Consider the following 27,318-nt stretch of genomic DNA (forward strand, 5'->3'; position numbering starts at 1 on the left):
CGGTTGCAGATGGCGGTCAACAAGATTAGAAACAGAGTTAAAAATGGAGTTAATGTTAAAAAGTTAAAAATGGAGCCGTCAAGATTGATACCTTGGTGCTTCCGTATGCTGCAGTCATGACAGATCCCATGGCGTGATCGACGATTTTTTTCATTGCAATAACAACAAAATTAAAGTATATAACGAAGACGAGTTCGCCAAACGTTCTTTTTGGACGTTCGCTTGGACAAATCTCAATGTAGCGGAAAAATGGTGCATCGTAGAGCTATAATAGATAGTTGGCATATGAATTGTTATGAGCTAAGGATTACAAATATGTACAGTTTTTTTAAACGTATGACTTGCAGTTTAGGAGTTACTAGAACTAACGTGTTGATACATGCCATCGCGCCACCTACTGTCCGATTTTGTCGACTCATGGTATCGGAGTATCGGTTTACCATACAAACCATCTGACCAAGTTTCAAGTCTCTAGTTCTTACGGTTTAGTCTGCCCGTTCTGCATTACGGCTGAAGAAAAATAATAATGATAATAATAAAAATCCTAACGAAATATAAAAGGGTCTCAGCACTAGGTGCTTGAACCCCTAAAAATCAACCGAGAATAATGACTCTGTACAAAACACACAGAGATTATTTCTTCTATAATAAAAAATTATTAATTAAATTTAGGCAATATAACAATAAATGCATAATGAGAGAAAGAAAAAAAATCTGAAATGAAAAAAATAAATATTAATGAAGAATGTTAAACAAAGTACACATTCTAGACTTTTTAACAGAGTCCTGTTACTTGACATTGAAATGGTATTTAAATACATTCCCAGTTTTTGTTTGAAGATCCTAAAAGGGGGTTATATATTTAGTATATTTACATTTATGGATATAAAGCTTTCCAATAACCAGTAGGCTTATAAATAAACTTCCATTAAATATCTTTTTTCTTTAGTGTAAAACCCCAAAACAACGTTTCTATAAAAAAAGAGAAATCATAAACAAAACATTTAGCATAATGAAATCATTCACATTAATCCAAAAAGACTGAGCAAAAGGCCAAAATAAGAGATTGACACTTTCAGTGGAAATTCATAGAAAGAGCAAGACATAGGTCACTTTTACATTTCGACAAAAGCTGCCTGACAGGACAAAATCTGTTAATTATTTTATGAAACATTTCTTTCATTTTATTTGTTATGAAAGATCTCTGGGGAATACATGGTAAATGATGACTACATTATATTAAAAGTCTGTTAAGTTGTGTTTTTAATAAGGGTGTCAAAATGTATTGTTTATTTGGTGCACCGTGATGCAGATGTGGACAATTTGGTATCGGTACAGTAATGGATCATAACCGGTTATTATGTACTGACGTCATTCATCTCATATGCGCTATGTCGCGGTAGCTTACTATGGCGAGGGAGGCGACCGCGAGTAATTAAAACACTGCAACTACTTAAAAACGCAGAAACTCTGCACAATTCCCTGTGTGTGTTTGCTGGACAGTCATTCACTGACGCTGAAGTTACAGCACCAGAGCATTAGAGCCAATCGCAGCCCTTTCTGTTAAGCGCATGACAAATCATAGGGGTGTAAAAACTCGCTCAACATGGCTCATAAAGCGAGAGGGATACTTTTACATTTGTTTATTTGCTATAAATGCTATTCTGTTATTCTGGGCATGTACGTTTGTTATTAAAGGTACAGATCTGACTGTTTGTATTAAAAGACGAAATTGTATTACAATTAATATATGAATATAAATATATTTATACATTTTTCTTGTGTGAAGTAAAATATCAAATTGTGTTTGGAAAGCATCGTCAATGAACCGTGATGCACCGAAATATTGAATTGAACCAAATCAATGTCATGATAATCATAACCAAACCTTGAGGCCAGTGTAGGTTCACACCTCCAGTTTTTAAGTTGGGCTCATCAATTATCTAAATCATATCTGTAGGGAAATACAGTATGTAATAAAAATCTCCAAAATAAACCTACACACAAGCAATCTAGCCAATATTAACAAATTCAAAAAATATTTGCAGTGTCTTAACAAACATGATGTTAGTGCTGCACAATTAATCAGATGCTGATCATTCAGAAATGAAGCTCACTGATATACCGTTTCTCTGTGCTCGAGACAACATCTCTGCTTATTATTGATAAACTGACTAATGCGAACAGTTAAATGGCTTAAATGTGATTTTAAACTTTTTCCTTTTAAGCTATTTTTAACAAGGGTGCTGCATGAGGAAAGAAATCTGCTAGACATATCAATCATAATTGTGTTTAGGTAGAGAAAACATCAGTCCTGTTTTCAGCGAATGCTTTACCAGAACAAGAAAAATCTGAAATAAGTATATAAAAAATATATATAAAATAATACAAAGCTATACAAATAAAACATTGTTATATTTCATTTACTAATAGAAAATAGATACAAACATGTTTACATTAATGCAAATATTTCATATATATATATATATATATTGAAACCATTTCCAGTTTTATAAATACACATTTTAGCATTATTACTAATCTGAGTGTGCATTTTCCTTAAAAACCCATTAACTCATGATACCATTTATAATCACATATCGCAATATTGATATCTCAATAATCACAATTTTCCCAAATCGTGCAGGCTTACTTGATTTACAATATGAAGATATGGCATAAAAAGTTGATTGTTTTGTAAATTCTTATTTGAGAATTAGTGAAAATGAAGTTTATAATTTAAAAAATAAACCTGAAACTCATGATTGCTTTAATGCAGTGAATCTGGCTATTCGTAAAGTAGCAATGGCGTCGTCATCAAAGCACTGCTGGTTGCTCTCAAAGTGCTATCACGGTACTTTAGCTTATTTGACTCAAAGTTACAAAAAAACCCTGATTTACTTTAAGCAAACTGTAAGAAATAGGGAAGAACCGATACCATTTTTTGGAACCGATCCGATCTCCATACCAAAATTCTGAGTATCGACCGATACAGATCAGATACCGATATTGTACTGTTTTTTTTGTTTGTTTGTTTTTTTTTAAAGCATAATACAGTTTCTATAGTTCTGGTGAGAAACTCAATTGATATGTAAACTAGGCTACATTATTTGAGCATTTGTGATGACATATCCAAGTATCAGGATTGCTGCATCCCTAGTAAGAACAAAGTGATGTAACCATTTTGAACAAAACCAGAACAGTTAATTTAAAGTTTGACCCCAGTTGAGTTTGATTCTCAAGCAGAAAAATCGCTTCAGGAGTCATTATGACCTTTTATTTTTATTCAGGGTATTTCTGAGTTGCATTTGTTTTGAAATACAGTCACTGTGTTGATATTCCAAAGAGAGGTTTCTTAAGTTTGATCTCTTAATTTTCACCAAAACAAGCTCACCGATCACACTGGACCATCTGACCAATCAGAGTACAGTAAACTTTTGGAAAGAAAAAGTTTACAAAGTTTGTTCAAAAATCCAGTCTATTTCAGACACTTTGAAGAGAGAGCTGATGCTGCAATGGATATTATAAGAAATTTACTGTAACATGTTTTTTAGGTAGTAACTGTTGTAGAAGACTTAATTTGGGAAATTTAAGACTTTTAAACTTTTCACTTCCACAATGATTGGTCAACAGTGACTTCCATACTTTTATATCAGAAGTTATAAAAGAAGTCAATTCATGACTTAAAAAATATATATATTTATTTATTGTGTTCTACAGAAAAAAATGAACTAATGCAGGTTTATAATAAATGGAGGTTGAGTAATCGACAACAAAATTTTCATTCTTAAAGTTAAAGTGAATTAACTTAAAAAGTGTCCCTAAAGGTGTGCTAAACGTAACATTAACAAAGCTCTAAAAACTCAAATTATATGAAGGGACAAAAAGGGACAAAATGATAAAGGGCACAATAACACATCACTCTTTTATTATTTACCTGAAGGTGACCTCAGGCACAGTGCATTTGACTCCATTGTGGAAGGGGTTTCTGAGAGAGATGGTCTGACTGGTCTGATCCACTGAAGAAATCTCCCCTTGGTAGACTCCTAGAGTTGGTCCACAATGGATTGAAACAAGATTGCCAACCCAGTCTAATGCCATTCTGGCCAGCTGAAATGAGATTCGAAGACGCTTTGTTAGTTGTCATGATGGTTTTGAATCTACAGGTAACTCTTAAAGCGGTATTAGTGGTACGAAGCATTAATACGAATGTTTTGGAAGAATAAGTCAAGTATCGAACGTTAGAAAGAAATATGCTAACGTTAGCCAGCTACATGTACAGAAAGCAACGGGTTTGTAAGCAAATTTTTCGGTTTTATAAAAATAGTAAAATGAGTTTCTCACCTCTTTTCAAGGCAAAACCTTTCAATTATACGGATAAGCTGTGTACTGTGATAGATTTGGATAAACTCTTCTGAAGAGCTCGACTACGCGATCGGCTTCTTCTATGAAAGTTGACTGAGTGAGGTTCAGATTTGAATCTGTGTTTACTGCCGCTTACTGGACAACCGTCGAACTGCATTCAGTTGCATGCATATATATATATATATATATATATATATATATATATATATATATATATATATATATATATATATATATATATATATATATATATATATATATATATTTTTTTTTTTTAACTATTGAATGAATATTATTCATTCATTTTCTTTTCGGCTTAGTCCCTTTAATAATTTGGGGTTTCCACAGCGGAATGAACCGCCAACTTATCCAGCATATGTAATTAATGTCACTTTTAGCTGTATAGAATGTCTTGAAAAACATTTAGTAAATATTATTTACTGTCATCATGGCAAAAAAATAAGTTATTAAAACTATTTTGTTTAGAAATGTGTAGAAAAAATTTTTACTTCGTAAAACAGAAATTGGGGAAAAAAATAAACAGGGGGCTGATAATTCTCACTTGAACTGTATATATTATATATATAATGCTAGTGTTCAGTGACAAGATTCATTCAGAAATAATTCTGTTATGCTAAACATTATACAATACATTTCAGGAATCATTGCATACAGCTTGATCAACTTATTAAAATAAGTTAAAGTAACAAAATATTGTTGACTTTTTGTCATATAATTTTTACAGTGTGTATAATAAACTAAAACATGTAATAATATAACAAATACTATTAAAACAAATAAGTTAATTTTTTAAATGTATATTTTTACACAATTCAAATGTGTTAAAATCAATCAATAAAAAAAGTATTTCTTAAAAAGTATAATTACAGTTTACAATAATAAACTTCATTCATATTAATAGGTTTAGGACATGCTTAAATAAACTGAATAAATTACTTCCACTATTTATAACAGAAACTCATTTATATTTATAAATATAAAAACTAATATGCACTGAATATATAATATACAGGCCTAATATACACGCACGCGCACACACACACACACACACACACACGCACGCACACGCACGCACACACACACACACACACACACACACACACACACACACACACACACACACACACACACACACACACACACATATATATATATATATATATATATATATATATATATATATATATATATATATATATATATATATATATATATATATATATATATATATATATATGTATATATATTATTAATTAATAATATATATTAATAATATATAATTAATATCCATAATATCCATCTCGTCTGGTGCATATATTAGTCATTTTGGGATTTATTATTATTATTTAATATTTTATGTTTAAACAAATTAGAACAATATTTTCACGCCATTTTTTTTTTAATTTTTTATTGCAATTTTAGAACACAGAACATACAAGGGCAATAACAACATTATATTGACATAAAAATGAATACAATATAAAAATAAAATAAAAAAAATACAATTATTCAAAGGCAAAATTAAAGGCTTTAGGATAATGAACAGTTCTTTTTGCTTCGGTATTTTTTGTTTCTTTTATCATACATGACCTATTTCTATTTTAAAGTGGGTAAAAATAGGTTTCACTGCCCATTTAAATTCATTAATAAAAAAAAATTCCACATATAATAAGCAAATTAAAACTATACCAATATTTGAAGTCGCCTGTATTCTCATAAAAAATTAAACTTTTTCTTTGAATTGCAATGCAATATTCGTAATCTGCTTAACAAGAAATAAAAGATCACACCAAAACAATTGTGTATAAATACAATCATAAAATAAATGAACAATACTCCCTTCTTTTTTTTTTTTTTTTTTTTTTACAATACTCCCTTCTTTATCACAACAGAAAGCACATTATAAATCAACATCTTTCTGTCTTTCCCAACATCCAATCAACGCCAAGAAAACCTTCTAGATCCCGCCTCACAAATGCGTCACGATCTCTCTGCGATCATATGACAACACCACAACAAAAATGTCTGCCTGCATTTCAGTCCAGTAAATGTCTAATCGTTTTATGAATAAAATAAAAGCCTGCGTACATTCAAAACCTCCAACATCAGACTGCGACGTTTTAGAAACAAACAAAGTCGGACAAAAACTAGTCAGAAAGCGAATATTTTAGCAAGGAAGCGATTACACTCGTCTCTATCGGTTTATTATAAGCATAACGCAATTAATCTCGTGTTTTGCTCTCGGAAAAGTTCAAATGGAGCCCACAGCTTCGGGAATATTCTGTAACAGGATGCTCAGTATGGTGAACTCTGAGGATGTGAACGCCATCATTCAAGCCCAGAGACATATGTGAGTATCCACATACAGTGAAATGAGGTAAAGTTAGTTTTATACATTCAAACATTCAGACTTTCTCCTTAATAGTATAACTTCAAAAAAAAAGTGTCCTCTCCAAATTCTAAATAGTGAAATCATGTTAGCAGTTAATGACTATCAAAGTACAACATTGTTCACAGTCAAATAAATAGTGCTAATGTTGTTTTCAAGTCATACCAAAGGCCCTTTAAGGCATGCTGTATTCTATGTATTCATGTGTGTTCTACAGTCTTGGTCATACTTGCATGTGATTTCAGACCGAATATTCAAAGTACTATGGTAAACAATATAGGAAGCATGTCACAAGTTGAATATAAAACCAACGTTACCTAAATTCTAGTGAACTACCTAGACAGGAAGCTGTTTTAAACCTGTTTTGCTGCATGTCCCACAGGCTATAGAGGTAAGTTGGTTTTATATTCACACATTCATTCCTTTAATGGCCCATATATTGTTTACCACGCTAAGTTGAATATTGAGTCTGAAATAGCATGCAAAGATGACTTCAATACAATATTAGCACTATGTAATTGACTGTGAACAATGCTGTACTTTGATAGTCCTTTGCTGCTAATATGATTTAGCTATTTGAAATATGCAAAGAATGCTTTTCTGAAATTATATCATTAAGCAGAAAGTTCGAATGTGCGAATATAAAACCAACTTTACCTCTATCCACAGGCTGGACCGCTTTGAGAAGACCAATGAGATGCTAATCAACTTCAACGGCCTGTCCAATGTGCGCTTACAGCAGATGAATGAACACTTTCTGATGCACACCAGGACTTTGATAGAGATGAAGAAAGACTTGGACAGCATCTTCAGAAGAATAAGGTGTTGTGTTCGCAAATTAAGACTGAGTTCAGAGATGTTCAGCAATGAGTGTATTATTGGATTTTGCTAGTTTGTCATACTACATGCTATTAAAGTAACTTTTCACAAATTAAACTCAACAAATTAGTTAAGTTTTACATTGTAATTCAGTACACTATTTAAGTGTAAATAGAAAATGTATACTAATTTTTACCTGTGCGTAGGGGAGAGCGGGGCACAAAGTAACACTTTTTGGTTTTGGCCAAATAATGAACAAACTTATGGGGTTAGACAAACCATTTTTTTACCAACAATACACAAGCCTCCCCTACAAATGAGCACTGGTTGTATGATTTAACTGCCTGCTCTAGCAAACGGTTGACCATATATTCACTGTTTAAATAATGACTGTTCAAGTCATTTAAAGAATGACTGTTTTAAATAATAGTTTACACACACAGCTTTGTTGGTTTACAAAAAAATCAAACAAACATAACCCTGTTGCACTACTACACTTGATTTTGGTTTTATTGTTAAAAAAACCCGAAGAAAACATGTTAAATGCGAATCTGAAATATTTAATGGCATACTTCAAAAAATAAAGGGGATTTATTATTCAGAAATGTTTCATTTTAAATATATTTTTAAAATAAATTGGTCCTACACTTCATAGTTTCAGATTTTTCATAGTATATGTATTAATTCCGGTACTTTTACCATAAACCGACATATAAACCATTTGGTAGAGGCTGATATTTTAGAAATGATGTGTTTTGCATTGATGCATTGAGTGTGTTAACTAGCGACATTAGTAGTTAAGAAATGCAATCCAAAACCTTTTTTCTTGGTGGGTCAGTTAAAGGGTTAAATAAACAAGTAATAAGTGATCATGCTAAATTGAATCAATATTTTAAGATTTTATTAAAAGAGTATCACTGACAAATTGGTAGCTAACAAAAGGCAAAGTGTAAAGACTTAAAATTACATTTACTTAGCATTTTTTGCTCCACTGTGATCCTTAAATAAATTCATATTATTGCTGTTTTAAATATGCAAGAAAAGATTACATTTTTGTAATATGTGGTAAAAATGTATGATAGACATACTTTTTTGCTCAGAAAAAAGGCTGAATAATGCCTATTATTTTGTGTTTCCTCAGGACATTAAAAGGCAAGGTAGCAAAACAGTATCCAGAGGCCTTTAGCAGTAAGTATTTATGCATTTTTTTTATCGGTTTTTACAGTATTTTGTGCATTACTAGTGTGTGATCAGGTGGCATGGTGGCTCAGTGGTTAACACTGTTGCCTCACAGTATGAAGGTCTCTGGTTCGAGTCCCGGCTGGGCCAGTTGGCATTTCTGTGTGAAGTTTGCATGTTCTCCCCGTGTTTGTGTGGGTTTCCTCCATGTGCTCGGGTTTACCCCACAGTTCAAAGACATTTGCTATAGGTGAATTGGATGAACTAAATTGACCATTGTCTATGAGTGTGTTTCTGAATGTGCAAGTGTATGTGTGTTTCCCAGTACTCAGTAGCGCCTGGAAGGGCATCCGCTGCATAAAGCATATGCCGAAACAGTTGGCTGTTCATTGCGCTGTGGCGACCTCTGATATAAAAGGGATTAGGTTCTGGAAGTTTCACATTAATTTTCGTCATAGAAATTCATTAAAAACATTAAAGTGTATAAGCAATGAACCAAACTAAAGAAATACATGAAAACCAAAAGGTACTTAAAGGAATAGCTCACTCAAAAAAACAAACAAAAAAACTTTCATTTACTCAACCTTCACTGGACAAAAACCTATATGAGTTCAACAGAAAAAGGAAACTCGAAAGCAGTGAGTGATGAAATCGAATTGTGAAAGAAAGAAAAGATAGAGAAATATAAAACTCTTGATTTAAAGTTGTTGCTTGCATCTATAGAAACAAAATATTGTCAATTTTGCACATTTATGCAAATATTTATTCTGAGAGTGTATAGCTCATGTCTTTGGGCAGTGCTTTATAGGAGTGAATGGAGCACCATGGGTAATGTAGTTCTTCTACACAGTTTTGCTGTTAAACATGATTGTTTTGAAAATTAGTTAATGTGTACTGATGGGTTTAATAAAAGTATGGTAGGGATGCGCCGATCTCTTAAACCAATCACAAGTGTCTCTTTACGTTTTTACAAGAGGATATATAAGAACTGAAATCTTTTTACATATAAGAACTGAAAGGTCTGTGTTTTGAACAATATTGCAATTTCATTAAAAACTGGGTGGAAATATTAGGGAAATAAAATTAGATTTTAACTTTAATATTTAATAATATAACGTATTGTTATACACTTATTGCAATAAACCTTAAAATAAAAGTAGTTTATAGGCCTATTTCCTTTTAGTAAGCAAGTAATGGATTTATAGGTGTGCATTTTAACTTCTTATGCATCAAATATGCACTCCAAACTTCCAAATTGCTTTGTTGCTGATTTTTCTTACCAATTTTTTTTTATGTTTTATCTATTATTTTCTATAAGCTGCTTCTGATCATTACATGTCCACACTTAGACATGTTTATGGGATTATATTTTTTCTAATAATAAATTATGTAATACATTTGAATGAAAAAAAAATAAACATTTTCCATAGTTCTTTCCTAAATATTTAGAATAATTGTTTTGGTACATCAAAAAGTGTGGTTATGATGACCATCTGACAAGCTAATCTAGCTACAAATATTGCTTAAAATGTCACTAAAAAGCAGTATTTAAATGTCATAATTAAATAAAAAATTAGGCAAATAACTGCAAAAAGGTCCACTCTATGAGAAAAAAGAACCACCCCTTTTACCGGGCTGACTACAAGCCTGTATTTTATATCGAGAAATAAGTTTGTAATATAAGCGCGACATGGTGGCTCAGTGGTTAGCACTGTCGCCTCACAGCAAGAAGGCCACTGGTTCTAGTGTCGGCTGGGTCAGTTGGCATTTCTGTGTGGAGTTTGCATGTACTCCACGTGTTCGCGTGGGTTTCCTCCAGGTGCTCCGGTTTCCCCCTCAGTCCAAAGACATGCGCTATATAGGTGAATTGAATAAACTAAATTGGCCAAAGTGTGTGTGTGTGTGTGTGTGTGTGTGTGTGTGTGTGTGTGTGTGTGTGTGTGTGTGTGTGAGTGAATGAATGAGTATGTATGGATGTTTTCCAGTGATGGGTTGCAGCTGGAAGGGCTGTGTAAAACATATGCTGGATAAGTTGGCGGTTCATTCCGCTGTGCCGACCCTTGATTAATACAGGGACTAAGCCAAAGGAAATTGAATTAATGAATGAAGTCTACAAAGTAACAGAAAATATACTTGCAGTTTATTACAACGTTTTTGTAGTGTAATATTCAACAATATACCACTTTAAACTATTAAAGATGGTAATAAAAGTTACTTTTTCGACCTTTTTAAGGTTAAAAGTTGTTGAAAGCTGCCAGCCCTGCTGTTTGCAAAACCAGACAAGCCCATAGTCTCAAATAAATGAAGTACTGAAAAACTCGATTAGTATTTTAAACCAAGTGAGGAAAGTCTTGTCCCTACCAGAGACCTCTGTGTACATACCAATATGCGATAATTATCTTTTTTACCCCCACAATTTGATAGAACATTCTTTGTTTGGAAGGAGAAGGGTTTATGTTCCATAAAGGACTTGTTGAAGAGAGATTTGCATCATTCAGTCAGTTGAGAGAATTGAATTTACCCAATTCACTTTTTTTATTACTTGCAATTAGGACACTATGTGAAATCAAAAATTTGTAATTTTGAAGGTATCCCTGATAAACGTGTTTTTTTATGTCTTGTTGAACCCTCCCCAGTCCACTGATCTTATTTCAAATTTTGTTGGGTTGTTTGAAACCTTTGCCTCAACTTCTAATGAGAAATTTAAACTGGCTTGAGAGGATGAACTTGGAACTGAGATATCAGAGAAACTATGGTATAAGTGCCTGACTGCAGTACGATCCTGTTCGGTAACAGTAGGCACCAGTTAATACAGGTCATTCATCGCCTACACTATACCAGAACTAAATTACACAAAATTTTTCTCTCTATTTCACCTATGTGTGACAAGTGTAAAATTACAGAGGACAACACAGCTCATGCATTTTGGTTTTGCCCCTCTTAGTTAAATTTTTGGACAAACATTTTTGATTTAAACTCCAAGGCCTATAATATTCCCCTCTAACCGGACACAGAGCTTGCTATTTTTGGTGTTTCAGAATACTCCTTCACTCTTCCAAAACATCTCCAACAAGCCCCTAGTCTAGGCATGACTGTGGCCAAGTGGCTAATACTAAAAAACTGAAAATCTCCTTCACCTCCTTCTTTTCGAACCTGATTTATGGATATGGCCTCCGTTATCCATTTGGAAAGGCTCAGATTTATCAGGTCCACTTCGAATGAAAAATTCTTTGCTACCTGGGAACCCTTTCTTAGATACTTAGACCTGAAACGTGCTCATTCCAAATCTGCACCCCTCATGAAAACTGACTGGCACACTACCTTTTTGATGTCTACATACTGTGTAACACTACATTTTGTATTTCCAACAGCTGAACCCACATGTATGGCAATTCATATTATATTTACCAGCAAAGTGTGTATATTCTGAGACAATATTGTTGTTTTTTTTCTGTTGTGCCTAAAAAACCTTAAAATAAAAGTATTTAAAAAAGTTGTTCAGATCAAGATCCCATAATGAAATTAAAAGCATAAAAAAACCTGAATCACAAAATACTGAAAACTGCATATTTACATTTATTTTCTACAGTGTACTCAAGCTACTTTGTTTTCCACAGATGTCAGTGAAAGTTCCAACCTGGAGGATGATGATGATGAGTTTGACCCCATCCCTGCCAGCGTGGCCACCACCATCACGACCACCGCGACGTCTGAACAGAGCACAGAGTCCTGTGACACGAGTCCTGATGTCATTTCTCCAACCATCAGCTGCTGTTCTGAAGACCCGTCGCAAGAGCACACTGACACACCAACTTCTGACAGCCACGAACAACCAGTGTTACAGGACGAGGGTCCGGATTCAGCCGACATTTAGGTTTATTTAATCCAGATGTCACTTAAAAAATTGTGCTGATGCAGGCTTGACGTTTACTATGCGAAAAATGTTTTTAGTGCTACTAATTCAGTGTTATTTAAAATGATGTTTTATGTTAGAGCTTTTCATATATAAAAATGGCTGCTGCTGTAATTGTGTTAAATTTATAGAACGATTCGGGAAATAAACAAATTTAATACAAATCCAAAGATCAAGATGCATTTAAATATGATCATGTTTACCTGGTATTGTGTTTAAAATAGGTTAGCTTTTTTTGTATTATTTTTATGGCAATAAATGTCATGAAATTTAAAGTGTGAGTTTACTGTTAGCTTTATACTATTCTTCTAAGAATAAAATGCATCTTTTAAATGTACATTTTAACTGGATTTGTGGTTTCACTAAAAAAAACCAAGAGGCGACACTCATTAGAATGTTCCATTGCAACTGCAGCGCCCAGCAACAGCCCCGGATTTTGCCATTTTGGAGCGAAAGCGGTCGGCTGTCCATTGGATTTTATTGCTGTCGCGATGGCAAGCAGCTGCTGTTTTTTATTTATTTATTTAAAAAGAACATTAAAGCTGAGATACAACCTGACAGACGACGATACATCACTTACGATCTCAATCATCAGCACTTTTAATAGTTTATTTTACAGACTTATAATATGCTGTTGTTCTAGTGGAACTTTCATTCCAAAATGGCCGCTGCTTCATCTAGTGGCTAGCATCGTCTCTTGGTGACTCTATGCTCTTTGCTAAAACAGATAATTTAAAAAATGCTGAAAGATAAGCAATGTGGAAGAACAATTCTAAAAAAAACTCTGTTAAAACATGTTAGCAATGCTAGCAATGTTGAAATCAATATGTTAGCATGTTAACAACTTCTTAAAATGTTAACATTATTGTAGGGATTTCCCAATCAAGTTTTTTTGCATTCGAGTCTGAGTCATTTGATTTTGAGTATCTACCGATACCTGATCCAATACAATACAAAAAAGAATAAAAAAAGAGCGAAGAAACAGATCCAGGATGTTCCTTATTTTTTATTTAATTCACCTTATTTTAACATTCAACAACAAACAGAGCACTTCTGTGAGGTAGCTTGAACAATCAAGTAATAAATAACAACAATTCTTCTCTTTTAGACTTTAGTGCAACATAAAAAATCTTAATATAAAACAAATAGCACCTTAGCTTAAAATGCTCGGCAGACAATCCCAAGTTTACATATCTCACAGTTTGCTATGGCAATGTTATCATCATCAATTTTATACCTCCAGACTGCAGACATACTCGTGCTTTCCGCTTCAAGCTGCTTCGGTGTTCTACTGTGCTGGCATTTAACCAGTAGTGTCTCTGCAACAAAATTATGTCATGCCGCATGCGTTGCTGTTTGTGTGATAAGTCAAGAAAGAGGTCTAACTCTGTGCCACCGCATAACACTAGATGTGTTTAAAAAAATGCGAATATATATACATAAACATATATTTGAGTCCTGATCGGGAGGCAATGTCCGATTCCGGTCGAGTCTGAAACTGTGAAAGTCTGATCACATGATCAGATCTGGACATCGCTACATTATAGCAGCATAGTAAACTTTCTTAAAGCATGATAGCAATATTTATGAACCTTACTAAAAAACAATTATGTAAATGAACCATGGTTTTGATAAAAATAATAATATACTGAATATTATAATATTATAATTAAATTATTATTATTATTCAAAATAAATTACAAATCAATCAAATGTGAAGACACAACTGGAGTGATACAAGATCTTCTAGGAAATCTTTAGCATGAATTCATATGACAATTCTAGAGAACACAAAAAAAGTACAGAATAATCTTTTGTCAGAGACCGGACTGATGGTGGAGAATTCATATTATACAAACAAATTAACTTGCATCCCATGTTTAGTCAAAATATGATCATCATCACAATACTTAAACATTAGTTTTGCAGAGTTCTAAAACTTGCTGACACCTAAATTAAATTGTAAATTAAAGGCTGTTACGCCAGTTTCACAATGTTTTTTTCGGCATGCATGTCAAACAACAGGGATTCACACTGTGAGCAGGAGCAATGTGTGAAGCACACGGAAATGGTTTATTGTGCATATGCATCAGCTTGTATTCGATTAAACTACATTGCTTTCGCAAGCGTTGATTTGGTTGTACATGGGGAATATTGTCTTTATTCTGGGATTACCACTCTTAATTAATACACTTACATATAAAGTAAACTAAATGCCTTTACTGGGGCACTGGCCATTTTTACTAATTTTCAGATACATTTTCAATGATGCTCCTTCTTCTGCCTGTTGTGGTTCTATTACTTACAATTTAAATAACTGCCACAGAGAAGACATCTATCTAACAATCTATGCCCACCACCACCCCCTTCCTCTTGGAAGGACATCCATCCATGCACCTATCTATCTGCCTTTGAAGGATATTCCTGATCATCCGTTTCCAGTCATTGTTGAGGTGTGTGATTCCTATTTTTATCCACATGCACTCCAGTCTGTAAAAGATAAAGACAGGACTAAGAGCTCTACATGGGTGCTGAGCTCCAGCAATGTGCAAGCTGTTCCCCTACAGTGGGAACTATGACATGTGTCTACTGACACTTTGGGAGTTCGTTAGATGTCCAATGACTCTGAAGAGTAAGAAAACGGGCCAGTGAATGCCTATGAGTTGTCAGAGCTCAGCTCCGCAGGTGCTGGTGATTAATCATTAGTAGAGTATATAACCAGTGCATGTGGAGCGATCTGTTAGACTTTTCACTTCAGAGCCTCACGAGAGACTGAAGAGAACCTTCTGCTAAGCTGTCTTCCAGAAAAAAGCAGCTTTCCATTCAGTGCGAGTGATGACGCATAGAGTGGCGGCTGTACTGGGTCCAATTCCCTTCCCTGGTGGCTTAAAGAGCAGTTTCAAATAAAAGACAGATTCCCCTAATAAAGCAACAGGGTCGAGCAGCACGTCTTTTTAAAGATTTCATTCCGACCGTACGTTTCTGGGTGCTGTGGTTTCCTCTATCGGGATGACGGACATACGTATTTTCACACGTCTGGGGTCCGACATGTTGAGGTGGTGCTTGTAGACAGCTCATGCCCTCACTGCGAGGGCATTACTGTTGCGCAACGGAGGTTGCAGTGCACTCTTGCATTAGGGTAAGTGAGTTAGCACTAAGGCAGGCCTGAGGGTTACAGTGGTGGCTCATTCGTCGCCTTCAGGTCTGTGTACTCTTCACTCATCCACTGTGAGCTCCGTCCAAGTCTCAAGAGAATGTGGCGGTGCATCCCCTGCGAAGGCCGCACTCTCACTTGATGACACAGAGGACCAGATGTCCATCGCTGCATTGAATTGTGGGCTGACATGTTCTGATGACAGTCTGGACCCGATCCCACGCTCCGGGGGTTGTGAGTGAGGTCTCAGACCTGGAATCTGACATATTAGCCGCGCTATCCCAGGTGCAGAAGCTGGCTGAGCTGCCCGAGGGTGGTTCCTCTCCAGGCTTAATGCATGATCTTCGCACAGCAACCGACTATGCTCTCATGACCACCAAGTTGGCCACTCATGCCCTGGGGAGGATGATGGCCACAGGAACACAACCTCTGGCTTAACCTGGTTTATATGCGCAATATTAACAAATCTTACTATCTTAACACGCCCACATCCTAGGCAGGCCTATTCGGCAACACCATTGGAACCTCTGCAGCCCACTGCACTGGGTAAGCAGCAGCGCAGAGCACCCTGCAGGCTAGAGATGCCTCCGCCTGAAGGTGCTGTTAATTCTAGTGAGGACTGTAAAGCGTCCCTAACACAGGCCACCTGGAGAAGAGGGGAGCTACTCTTTTGCCGGTGGAGGTCCGGGGACTCACTGCTGGCCTCCGGGTCGGCGGTAACCAAATTTTTAATAAAAGTACTAATTTAGAATTTAGAAAAAGTAATAAAGTAAGAAATAAAAAGTTCTCTCTCTCTCAGGGTGTGCAAACCCGAGCCCTGCCTTTCTCACTCCTCTAGCCTCTTCACGGGATCTTGGGAGGAAGGTAAACTCTTATTTTCAGCTCTTCCTGGGGACACTCCATTTTTCAGGTTGAGTTCTTTCCTCCCAAGCTGCCCCACTGCTGGCATGTCAGTCATGATACCATGAGTGAGCTCTGCCAGCCTGGTAGGGCTGTACAGCCTGTTGCGGTGACTCATGTGGACAATCAGACTTGGTTATGCGATTCAGTTCACCAAAATGGCCTCCCAAGTTTACAAGCATGCATTATACAAAGGTCAGCCCCATGTCTGCGAGAGGAGATTACTGTCTTTCTCATGAAGGATGTAATCGAGCCGGTCTGTCCAACCAAGATGAAGGGTGGGTTTTACAGATCGTACTTCATCAAGCCCGAAAAATGCAGTGGGTTAAGAGCAATCCTAGATCTTTGTGTCATGAACCACTATTTGCACAATATGCCATTCAAGATGCTTATGCAAAAATGCATACTCCAACGCATCCGTCCTAGGGATTGGTTTGTAGCTATAACCCTGAAGGACACATATATTGATGTCTTCATTTATCTACACCACCGACCGTTTCTCTAGTTTGTGTTCGAAGGTCAAGCATGGCAGTTCAAAGTCCTCCCCCTTGGCCTTTCCCTGTCTCTGCGGGTTTTCACCAAGCTCGCGGAGGGTGCCCTTGCGCCTCTTTGGCTCTCAATTATCTTGACAACTGGCTTACTATGGCTTTGTTCAGCTTTTGCCACGTCAGTTGTTGGGGCACAGGCCTTTAATCAATATTTTATGGAGTGAATGGATAAAATAGCTCAACGGTTTACAGCTGAACTATCTTATTTACAGATAAACAATGCTGGTGTTCCAGCTTTAGTATCAAATCCAGTAAATAAAGTAGATGTCAAAAAAGTAATAATGTCTCTTTAGTTTTCAAAAGCTAAAGATTTTTTTGGCAAATAGACACACTTTTAATGTCGACGATTTAAATCATAGTTCTTTTCAATTACATCTAAGTAGGTTAAAACAGAAACTGCTACTTGTTATTTTATTGAATAGGTAAAGGCTTTGATGGATAAAGTTGGAGTGGTAGGGGCAGTGTTTCTTGACACCATAAATCTCGAGATTCTGTAAATTATTAAATTTAAATTTTGCCACAAAGTTTTTAAATGTTGGGAAAATATCTCTGCATCTAAAAATGGTTGCGTATCGTGCAGATTATGCGTGGTTTAGCTCCTCCCCCTCTATCTGACTTTTTAAAATTTAAAACTGTAGAAAACAGAGTAACTAGGAGTGCAGCTAGAGCTGATTGCATTATTCCACTTTGAAAAACTTCTGGTCAAGCTTGTGTTTTTTTTTAAAGCATCTCATCAGTGGAATTTGATACCACAATCTGCTAGAGAATGTGTATCCTTTTAGTCATTTAAGTATAATTTTAAGAAATGGCTTCCTAATAATCATCATTGTGAACACTAGGCTTTTGATGTTGTCGTGGTGGTGTTTTTTATTGTTGTTGTTCATTTGAGTATTGTTTTTAGTTTGTATTTGAATTGGCCTTTAACATCTGGCAAAGGGGTTTCCAATGAAAACTAATCTTTGGGCTAATTTGGGTACATTTACATTCTTAAGGAACATTGATTATTGTACACTGTGCCTTGTTGTGAAATAAATAAATTAATAAAATAATTGATTATTCACAGGGACATGGTGCTAAGGCACCTTGACCAGTTGGGGCTGCAGGTCAACCGAAAGAAGAGCAAGCTCTTCACGGTGCAGAGCATCCCTTTTCGCGGGATGGATGAGATCTCCTATCTCTATGATGGCGAGTCTCACAGAAGAGCACACGAGGCTGGTGCTGTGCTGTCTGAGACTACTTGACAGGAACACAGTGGTCCCACTAAGAATTTTTCAGGGGCTTCTGGGGCATATGGCATTCACAGCCACTATCACACTGCTCGGATTGCTTCATTTGAGACTACTTAAGCGATGGATTCATGATCGGTTCCCAGATGGGCATGGTGAGCAGGCGCACACCGGGTGAACATCACCTCTCTGTGTCACCACACCCTCAGTTCTTGGACTGACCTTGTTTTTCTTTGGGCCGGGGTGCCCTTAGAACAAGTGTCAAGACATGTTGTCGTCTCAATGGACATGGGCTGGGGGGCTGCATGCGATGAGCATGCAGCTGCAAGTTCATGGACCGGATCCCTACTGCACTTACATATCAATGGCCAGCCATCTCTGCTCACCATGATGCGATGGATAGAAGTACGCTTGGGAAACATAACTTAATCATCCGGTTCCTCAGAGGCGCAAGGTGATTAAATTCAATCTCACCACCCTCTCATACCCTCTTGTGATCTCTCTGTAATTCTAGTGGGTCTGCAGAGAGATTCGTTTGAGCCACTCAACTCAGTATCCTTAAAACTTCTGTCCATAAGGACAGCTCTGCTGGTTGCATTGTCATCGATCAAAAAGATTGGGGATCTGGAGGCATTTTCAGTCAGCAAATCATGCCTGGAATTTGAGCAGGCCTACTCTTGCGTTATTCTGTGCAGCTCTTTATCTGTTATGGTTGTTGGCAAAAGGGAATTGCTGCATCAAAACAGAGGTTGGCCCATTGGATAATTGATGCCATCGCCCTCGCCTATCAGTGCCAGGGTAAGCCGTGTCACCCGGAAGTGAGAGCGCACTCAGCAAAAAGTGTTGCCTCCTCTTAGGCGTGGCACTTATCTTACTGATATTTGTAGAGCTGCGGGCTGGGCGACACCTAACACATTCGCAAGATTTTATAATCTTATGGGTGGAGCCCATTTGTTTCTGAATGCTGGGGAACCCAAGCCAATCAGGAGGTAACTGAGCTTAGTGTCAAATATGTTTGCTGCGCCATGCTTCCTAACACAGAGCTCCATGCGCTTATTGTGCTCTACTTAGCAAGTTTCCCATCTGGCAAAACCTAGAGAGTTCCTCGAGGCCCCCAGCACCTGACTCACTCGGGTGCCTGGCCCAGCATAATGTCTGATATGCCCGCTTGATTTACCCACATACTGAGGATCAGTGTCAGTACGCATGATCCCCATTGGTGATCCCATATGCATCATTCAGCCATGAAGTGTTCCCCCTTCTCAGACGGACCTGTGCCTTCCCTACCCGCTAACCAGCTTATCATATGTAGCGCTTCCCCTGGATAGGGCTAGCCGATATGTTCATATTGTCATCTAGCTTTCATCGAGCTTTGCCAAATCATAGGCATTCATTGAGGTGTGTGATCCATTTTCTAACTCTTCAGAGTGACTGGTCATCTAGCGAACTCCCAAAGTGTCGGTAGACACATGTCTCTGTTCCTGTCATTGGGGAACGTCATTTATGTTCGTAACTGGGATGTTTTCCAGTGTTCTTCAGATAAATCTTCACCTCTATTAAGTTTCTATCTTTTGCATATTTTGTGTACATTACCTGAAAAAGAAAAACCTGCCCCAGACATTAATCTATCTATGCCCACCTCCACCCCCTTCCTCTTGGAAGGACACCTATTTACACATCTAAGAAGGTTGCTAGTTCGAACCTCGGCTGGGTCAGTTGGCGTTTCTTTGTGGAGTTTGCATTTTCTCCTTGCGTTCGCGTGGGTTTCCTCTGGGTGCTCCGGTTTCCCCCACAGTCCAAAGACATGTGGTACAGGTGAATTGGGTAGGCTAAATTGTCCGAAATGTATAAGTGTGAATGGGTGTATGTGTGTGTTTCCCAGAGATGGGATGCGGCTGGAAGGGCATCCACTGCGTAAAAACGTGCTGGATGAGGGCGACCCTGGATTAATAAAGGGACTAAGCCGAAAAGAAAATGAATGAATAATTTTAATTATATTTAAAACTAAAACTACATAATATATTATATATTAAAACTATATAATAAATATATATATATACAAAAAAAAATTAAATACAGTAAAACACCCTAAATCTGTTGAAACGCGTCACACTGATGGCGGTTAAGTTTGTAGCTAGATATCATTGGTAAATCGCTGACAGCAGTAAACAGCTCTCCCTGAGCGCGTCTGAAGCTCATATGCAAGTTTATTTTACATTCTATGCAGAAGCACCACTGAGCCTCACTAGATCCTCCTCTATAGGCGTGCGTCCATTATAAAAACACCCACAGGACATTCATTTGGACAACTGTGCGTATATAATAAATAGTGCACACAAAGAGTGACTTTAACTTTCAATTCACGCATAGTTTGTAAATGAACAGACTGACATGTACTAATTGCAGATGCGATCATGAGGCTATTTTTGCACCCAGTTTGAAGTAATCAATCACAAAACAGGGGAAAGTGCATTACTCTGATCATCTTATTATAGCATATTAACAACGAAGTCCAAAAATTATAGTATAATATTAAGTAGGGGTGTGACGAGACGCCTACTCCACAAGACGAGACACGAGATTGGGTTCACGAGAACGAGAAGAGATTTTTACATTATTCCTTAACGATAAAACATAAAATCCTTAATGATGAAACACATGAATGTAATAGTATTCAAATATTTTGCTAATATATGAATGGAAAATAGAATATATATAGAATTTCACAGTATATACATTGCAGCTCTTGATGGACAATTCGGATTTTGTGACTATTACTATACTGATTTTTTGATGACCTGTTTACATTTATCATCTTTTAAAAGTGACTCGTATACGATTGTCTGCATTTACACAGCACACGGCAAAAGGCACCAAGACTAGGAAAAAAAGAGTGGGCGCTGACTGACAGCTGATTATAAAAGCACGCTCATTTCTCCATTCCTGTATTCTGTTCGCATGGTTTAATTTTTTTGTTTTCTTTTTGACAAGTTGTTTTCCTATAGTTTATGACAGAAATGCTCTCATTTGGCCATATTAGTTTTATCTAGGCCTTTTTAAACCAGTAGGCATCTTAATGTAATGTCCATGGCTTGATTTGTGCATGTGATGTATGCAACAGTGTTATTTTATATTGGTTACGTGGCGGATGTTTCTCTCTCTCTCTCTCTCTCTCTCGTGAACATGCTTAAATGCTTGTGCTACATGACAATATAAAAGCGTTCTTTAGTCTTTGTGTAGAATTTGGTCGCTTGAACCATAAAAAAAAATGTCCGCCTTTCCGTACAGCATAAACGTGTTTGGTAATGATGAAGGCAGGTGTGTTGAGTCTCCAGCAGTTCAGTATGTGTGCGTGCTTAGAGATGTGTGTAGGTGCAGAGAATATAGTTCCAAACAGCTGTGTGGACTGTCCTGTGGCAAAATGCGGCTAGAAGTCCTATACGATGGTAATAGTTTGATTGCGGCATTTACATATCTGTACTGCACTTCAATAATGCGGCTTTCTGCACAGCTAACTCAGGTGAGAAAACAAAATGGTTACGTCACGCCCGCTCCCGCCCAACCGAGTGACATGTGCAACACAGAGGTCAGCCTTACCAGGCGTATGCAAAGCACTTGATTTGCGGTTCAAATTCAGTCCTGCTTCCAATCTTCACTGCTAATTTCACCCTTATGCTCCATCATGCAAACATCTCAACTCACGAGACAACTTTTTACCTCAATGAAAAATCTCGTCGCAATTTGATCTTGTGACACCCTTAATAATAAGAGTTTATTTTAAGCTATTTCGCAGCCCACCTGCAGGATTGCTGAGGGCTATTAGTGGGCGGAAGCCCACCAGTTGATAATCTCTGATCTAATCTGACCATCGGTTTCCAGTTATTGCTGAGGTGTGATTTCCCATTTCCCCACATGCCCCAGCCTAATCTGCAAAAGACAAAAACAAGACTAACAGAGCTCTACATGCTGGCTAAACTCCAGCAATAAACAAAATTTTCTCCAGTTTCTACCTGCTGGGGTTCCATAACCTACAATTTAAATAACTGCCACAAAGAAGACAGCTATCTAACAATCTATGCCCACCTCTACCCCCTTCCTCTGGAAAGGACATCCATCTATGCACCCATTCTTCTGCCTTTTGAAGGATATTCCCTTACATCCTTTTCCAGTCATTGCTGAGGTGTGTGATGCCTATTTTTCTCCACATGCTGCACTCCAGTCTGTAAAAAACAAAGACAGGACTAACAGAACTCTCCATTCTTGCTGAGCTCCAGCAACACAGAAGCTGTTCTCTAGTGTTCTTCAGCTAAATTTCCACCTATCTTTAGGGAACGTGGGTCATGTTCATAACTGGGATGTTCTTCAGATAAATCCTCACCTCTTATGAGTTTCCTTCTTCTGCCAGTTGTGTGTCCATTACTTGGAAAAGAAACGCCTACCACAGACATGTCTTTAGCTATCCAAGCCCAACACCACCCCCTTCTTTTTGGAAGGACATCTATTTATCCATCCATCCATCCATCCATCAAGGAAATACATAATCTGACCACCAGTTTCCAGTCATTGCTGAGGAGTGATTCCAATTTCTCCACATGCCCCAGCCTAATCTGCAAAAGACAAAATCAAGACTAACAGAGCTCTACATGCTGGCTAAACTCCAGCAATAAACAAAATGTTCTCCAGTGTTCTTCTACTTCTTCTGCCCGTTGGGGTTCCATTACCTACAAGTTAATAATTGTCACAGAGAAGGCATCTATCTATCCAAGCCCACCACCAACCCCGTTCTCTTGGAAAGACATCCATCTATGCACCTATCTTTCTGCCTTTTGAAGGATATTCCCGATCATCCATTTCCAGTCATTGCTGAGGTGTATGATTCCTATTTTTCTCCACATGCTGCACTTCAGTCTGTAAAAGAAAAAGACAGGACTAACAGAGCTCTACATGCTTGATGAGCTCCAGCAGTGCAGAAGCTGTTCTTCATTCTTCATATAAATCTCCACTGATGCTCTTGTACGTTTCCTTCTTCTGCCTGTTGTGTACATTACGTGGAAAAAAACACCTGACACAGACATCTATCTAACTATCTAAACCCACCACCCCTTTCCTCTTAAAAGGACATCCATCTATGCACCCATCCTTCTGCCTTTTGAAGGATATTCCCGATCATCTGTTTCCAGTCATTGCTGAGGTGTGTGATGCCTATTTTTCTCCATATGCTGCACTCCAGTCAGAACCCGGGTTTGAACTTTGCTTTTCTCTCTCTTCTGACAGCGTTTTCTATCTTTTCTTACTGACAACTTTCTAATTTGTCTCCAAATTGCTGTGTAACTTCACACAGCTGATCGTCTTGCCAATTAGTTGTCTCACCTGTTTACTGCCACCTGCCTTTCATTTCTGCTAATTGCTGGTCCTATATCTGAGGGTGTTTCGCTTCTTCTCTTGCCAGAGTGTTGAGTATCTTACAACCTTCTTGTTGGTCTATTGTGGGTTACCTTTGTATTCTCTGTCCAGTTCTCTGGAGACATTCTGAATTTGGTCTGCCCTGCTGGAAAGTTGATCGTTTGCCTTGCCATTGCTCTTTTCCTGCATTACCAGGCCTGGACCAAAGACTAGCTTAATTTTTGTTGGAATTTATCCTGTATTGTTGCAAGTTGCCTGTGGTCCAGTCTTCAGTTTATTTTTTGCTAAAATCCAAGATCTGTTCTGGAATCTCAGCAAGTTGCTGAGTCATTTTCTTTTTTGCTTATTTAATTAAATGACTTATTGAATTGAACTCCTTGGCTTTTGGGTCCTTTATACAGACATCCCTGACAGAACACTCTGGCCAGAATGGACCCACCTGAGGATTTATCTGTATTGTCTGCAATGAAGTTTCAAGGTGCCTTGCTAGGCCGCCATGAGGAGGAGCTGACTTCAGCACGTCGTACTGTGGAGGTTTTGGTCTCTCGAGTAGCTGAGCTCTCTGAGCAGCTCCATAGTCTCCAGTTTCAACAGGGGTTAGGGCCATCTACAACTACTCCCATGCCTCAACTGGAGCCTAGGGTTAACAATCCACCAGTCTACTCGGGTGAGCCATCTAATTGTCGATCTTTCCTCACCCAGTGTGAAGTTGTCTTTTCTCTTCAACCTCAGACTTATGCTTCAGAGAGAACCAAAGTGGCTTTCGTTATTTCTCTCCTTGCTGGTCGGGCCCGAGACTGGGGGGCAGCAGTCTGGGAGGCTGAAGATGTGTATTGTCTTGACTTCCATTGTTTCAAGGAGGAGATGATCAAGACATTTGATAGGTCTGTGTTTGGGAAGGAAGCATCTCGACTGCTGGCAACTCTCCAACAGGGTAGACGATCGGTGGCAGACTATGCCATCGAATTCCGCACACTCGCAGCAACCAGTGAGTGGAATCAAGCGGCTTTGGCAGCACGATTCTTGGATGGCTTGACAGGCATAATCAAAGATGAAATTTATGCCCGTGATCCCCCAGAGCGTTTTGATGAACTGGTCTCCCTGGCCATTCGGCTGGATCATCGCTTTGACCTCAGGCGTCGTGTTTTAATGGGCTCACGACCAGAAGCCGCTGAGTTACCTTCTGCTGCCCAATTGAAGTTTGGTCCAACTGAGCCTGAACCCATGCAGGTGGGCAGACTTCGCCTCATGGCGGAGGAGAAACATCGACGATTGACTAAAGGGCTGTGTCTCAACTGTGGCGGGCAGGGTCATATTGTCCAGTAAAAGCTAGCGCTCGCCAGTAATCAGGAGAGTTCTGGCGAGCGGCACTTTCATCTCCTCATCGCTCTGCTCTCGCACTCTGCTGCCTGTCATGGTGTCCATCAAGAATGTCCTCCATTCATGCTCTGCGCTTGTGGATTCCGGTGCCGAGGGCAACTTCATGGATTTGATATGGGCTCATCTTAAAGGGGTTCCCATCCAGCCTCTAGTGGATCCTGTGTCTGTCTCTACACTGGACGGCCGTGAGCTAGCTGTCATCTCCCACATCACTGTGCCGGTGAGTCTGGTCACTTCTGGCAACCACCGGGAGGAACTGGTATTTTACCTTTTTGAGTCACCAGCTACCCCCATAGTGTTGGGCCATCCATGGCTATCCTTACATAATCCACACATTAACTGGGCAGAGAACACTATTATAACTTGGAAGTCTTCTTGTCATGCTAATTGTCTTGTGTCAGCACCTTTGCCGCCTTCTGTTTCCTCTGTTTCTGTGTTGCAGGAGGAGGATGTTGATCTCTCTGGGGTTCCGGGGGTTTACCACGATCTGCGCATGGTTTTTAGTCGGTCCCGAGCTCCATCGCTTCCCCCCCACCGGCCGTATGATTGTGCTATTAACCTCCTGCCTGGTACCTCGCCTCCTCGAGGGCGGCTCTTCTCTTTGTCAGCTCCAGAACGAGCGACCATGGAGAAGTATTTGTCTGATTCTCTGGCAGCCGGCATCATCCGCTCCTCCTCATCTCCGGCCGGAGCAGGGTTCTTCTTTGTGAAAAAAAAGGACGGCTGCTTGCGTCCCTGCATTGATTATCGAGGGCTCAATGACATAACCTTTAAAAACATGTACCCCCTTCCTCTGATGTCAACAGCCTTCGAAATCCTGCAGGGAGCAAGGGTTTTCACAAAGCTGGACCTGCGCAACGCATACCATTTGGTCCGGATCAGGGAGGGGAATGAGTGGAAGACCGCATTTAACACACCCACTGGGCACTTTGAATATTTAGTTCTTCCCTTTGGGCTGTCCAATGCCCCAGCTGTCTTCCAGGCACTCGTCAATAATGTGCTGAGAGACATGATAAACAAATTTGTTTTTGTGTACCTGGATGATATTCTCATCTTTTCTCGCTCTCTCCAGGTGCACATCCAGCACGTCAGACGAGTGTTGCAGAGGCTGCTGGAGAATCAGTTATTTGTCAAAGCAGAGAAATGCCTTTTTCATGCCCAGTCAGTTCCGTTCTTGGGTTCCATAATTTCGGTGCAGGGCATTCGAATGGATCTGGAAAAGGTAAAAGCTTACTCCGACTGGCCGGTTCCTGGCTCACGCAAAGCTCTACAACAATTCTTGGGCTTTGTGAATTTCTATAGACGTTTCATCCGCAACTACAGCCAGGTAGCGGCCCCTGTGACAGCATTAACCTCCACCAAATCTCAGTTTTGCTGGTCTATAGCTGCTCAAGCAGCGTTTGAAGAATTAAAGTCTCGTTTTACAACTGCGCCAATCCTGGTCTTACCTGATCCAGCATGACAATTTGTGGTGGAGGTTGATGCATCAGAGGTGGGTGTCGGAGCAGTTCTTTCTCAGATACGCCGTCAAGACAATAAATTGCACCCTTGTGCTTTCTATTCTCACCGTTTGTCTCCTGCAGAGCGGAACTACGACATTGGTAACCGGGAACTGCTGGCAGTGCGGTTGGCTTTGGGGGAGTGGCGTCATTGGCTGGAAGGGTCAGCTGAACCTTTTGTGGTATGGACCGACCACAGGAATCTGGAGTATATTCAGACAGCCAAGAGGCTGAACTCCCGACAGGCTCGCTGGGCATTGTTCTTTGGGTGCTTTAATTTTACTCTGTCTTACAGGCCTGGTTCTAAAAATGGTAAACCAGATGCCTTGTCACGGTGCTTTGGCACTCCGGATAGCAATCCCCTCCCTGATACCATTTTGCCCAGGGGCCATGTGGTGGGGGCTGTTGTCTGGGGTGTTAAGGGTCTTGTCAGGCGAGCCTTAGCCAAAGTCCAGGTGCCCAGGGGGTGTCCAGTGGGTCTGTTGTATGTTCCTGTGTCGGCCCGAGCAGCTGTCCTTCGAT

General features: G+C 38.6%; 2 protein-coding genes across 4 annotated transcripts in view; one reads left to right on the top strand and one right to left on the bottom strand.

Moving 5' to 3' along the window:
• edc3 (enhancer of mRNA decapping 3 homolog (S. cerevisiae)) overlaps positions 1–4,448 on the bottom strand; it is a 32,814-nt gene extending 28,366 nt beyond the window's left edge. For all 3 annotated transcript variants that reach the window (XM_056451878.1, XM_056451877.1, XM_056451876.1), the window contains exons 1-2: positions 4,345–4,448; positions 3,938–4,110 (exon numbers count right to left, since the gene is read on the bottom strand). In XM_056451878.1, the coding sequence (XP_056307853.1) occupies positions 3,938–4,101 (164 nt within the window). In that variant the 5' untranslated portion in view covers positions 4,102–4,110; positions 4,345–4,448. The remainder of the gene's footprint in view (positions 1–3,937; positions 4,111–4,344) is intronic.
• Positions 4,449–6,400: 1,952 nt separating this feature from the next.
• kxd1 (KxDL motif containing 1) lies at positions 6,401–12,965 on the top strand. Its single transcript, XM_056451918.1, has 4 exons — positions 6,401–6,736; positions 7,445–7,597; positions 8,736–8,782; positions 12,391–12,965. The coding sequence occupies exons 1-4, from the start codon at positions 6,642–6,644 to the stop codon at positions 12,645–12,647; spliced, it is 552 nt and encodes a 183-aa protein (XP_056307893.1). The 5' UTR covers positions 6,401–6,641; the 3' UTR covers positions 12,648–12,965.
• Positions 12,966–27,318: the final 14,353 nt, after the last annotated feature.

The sequence above is a fragment of the Danio aesculapii genome, chromosome 25 (assembly GCF_903798145.1).
Source record: "Danio aesculapii chromosome 25, fDanAes4.1, whole genome shotgun sequence".
In the NCBI taxonomy this organism is placed as follows: Eukaryota; Metazoa; Chordata; class Actinopteri; order Cypriniformes; family Danionidae; genus Danio; species Danio aesculapii.

Excerpts from the sequence above, each read along its gene's own strand:
- kxd1 (XM_056451918.1), top strand. The coding sequence starts at position 6,642 with ATGGAGCCCACAGCTTCGGGAATATTCTGTAACAGGATGCTCAGTATG. Across the intron at positions 6,737-7,444 it reads ATTCAAGCCCAGAGACATAT|GCTGGACCGCTTTGAGAAGA; the intron begins GTGAGTATCCAC and ends CTCTATCCACAG. Across the intron at positions 7,598-8,735 it reads AGCATCTTCAGAAGAATAAG|GACATTAAAAGGCAAGGTAG; the intron begins GTGTTGTGTTCG and ends GTGTTTCCTCAG.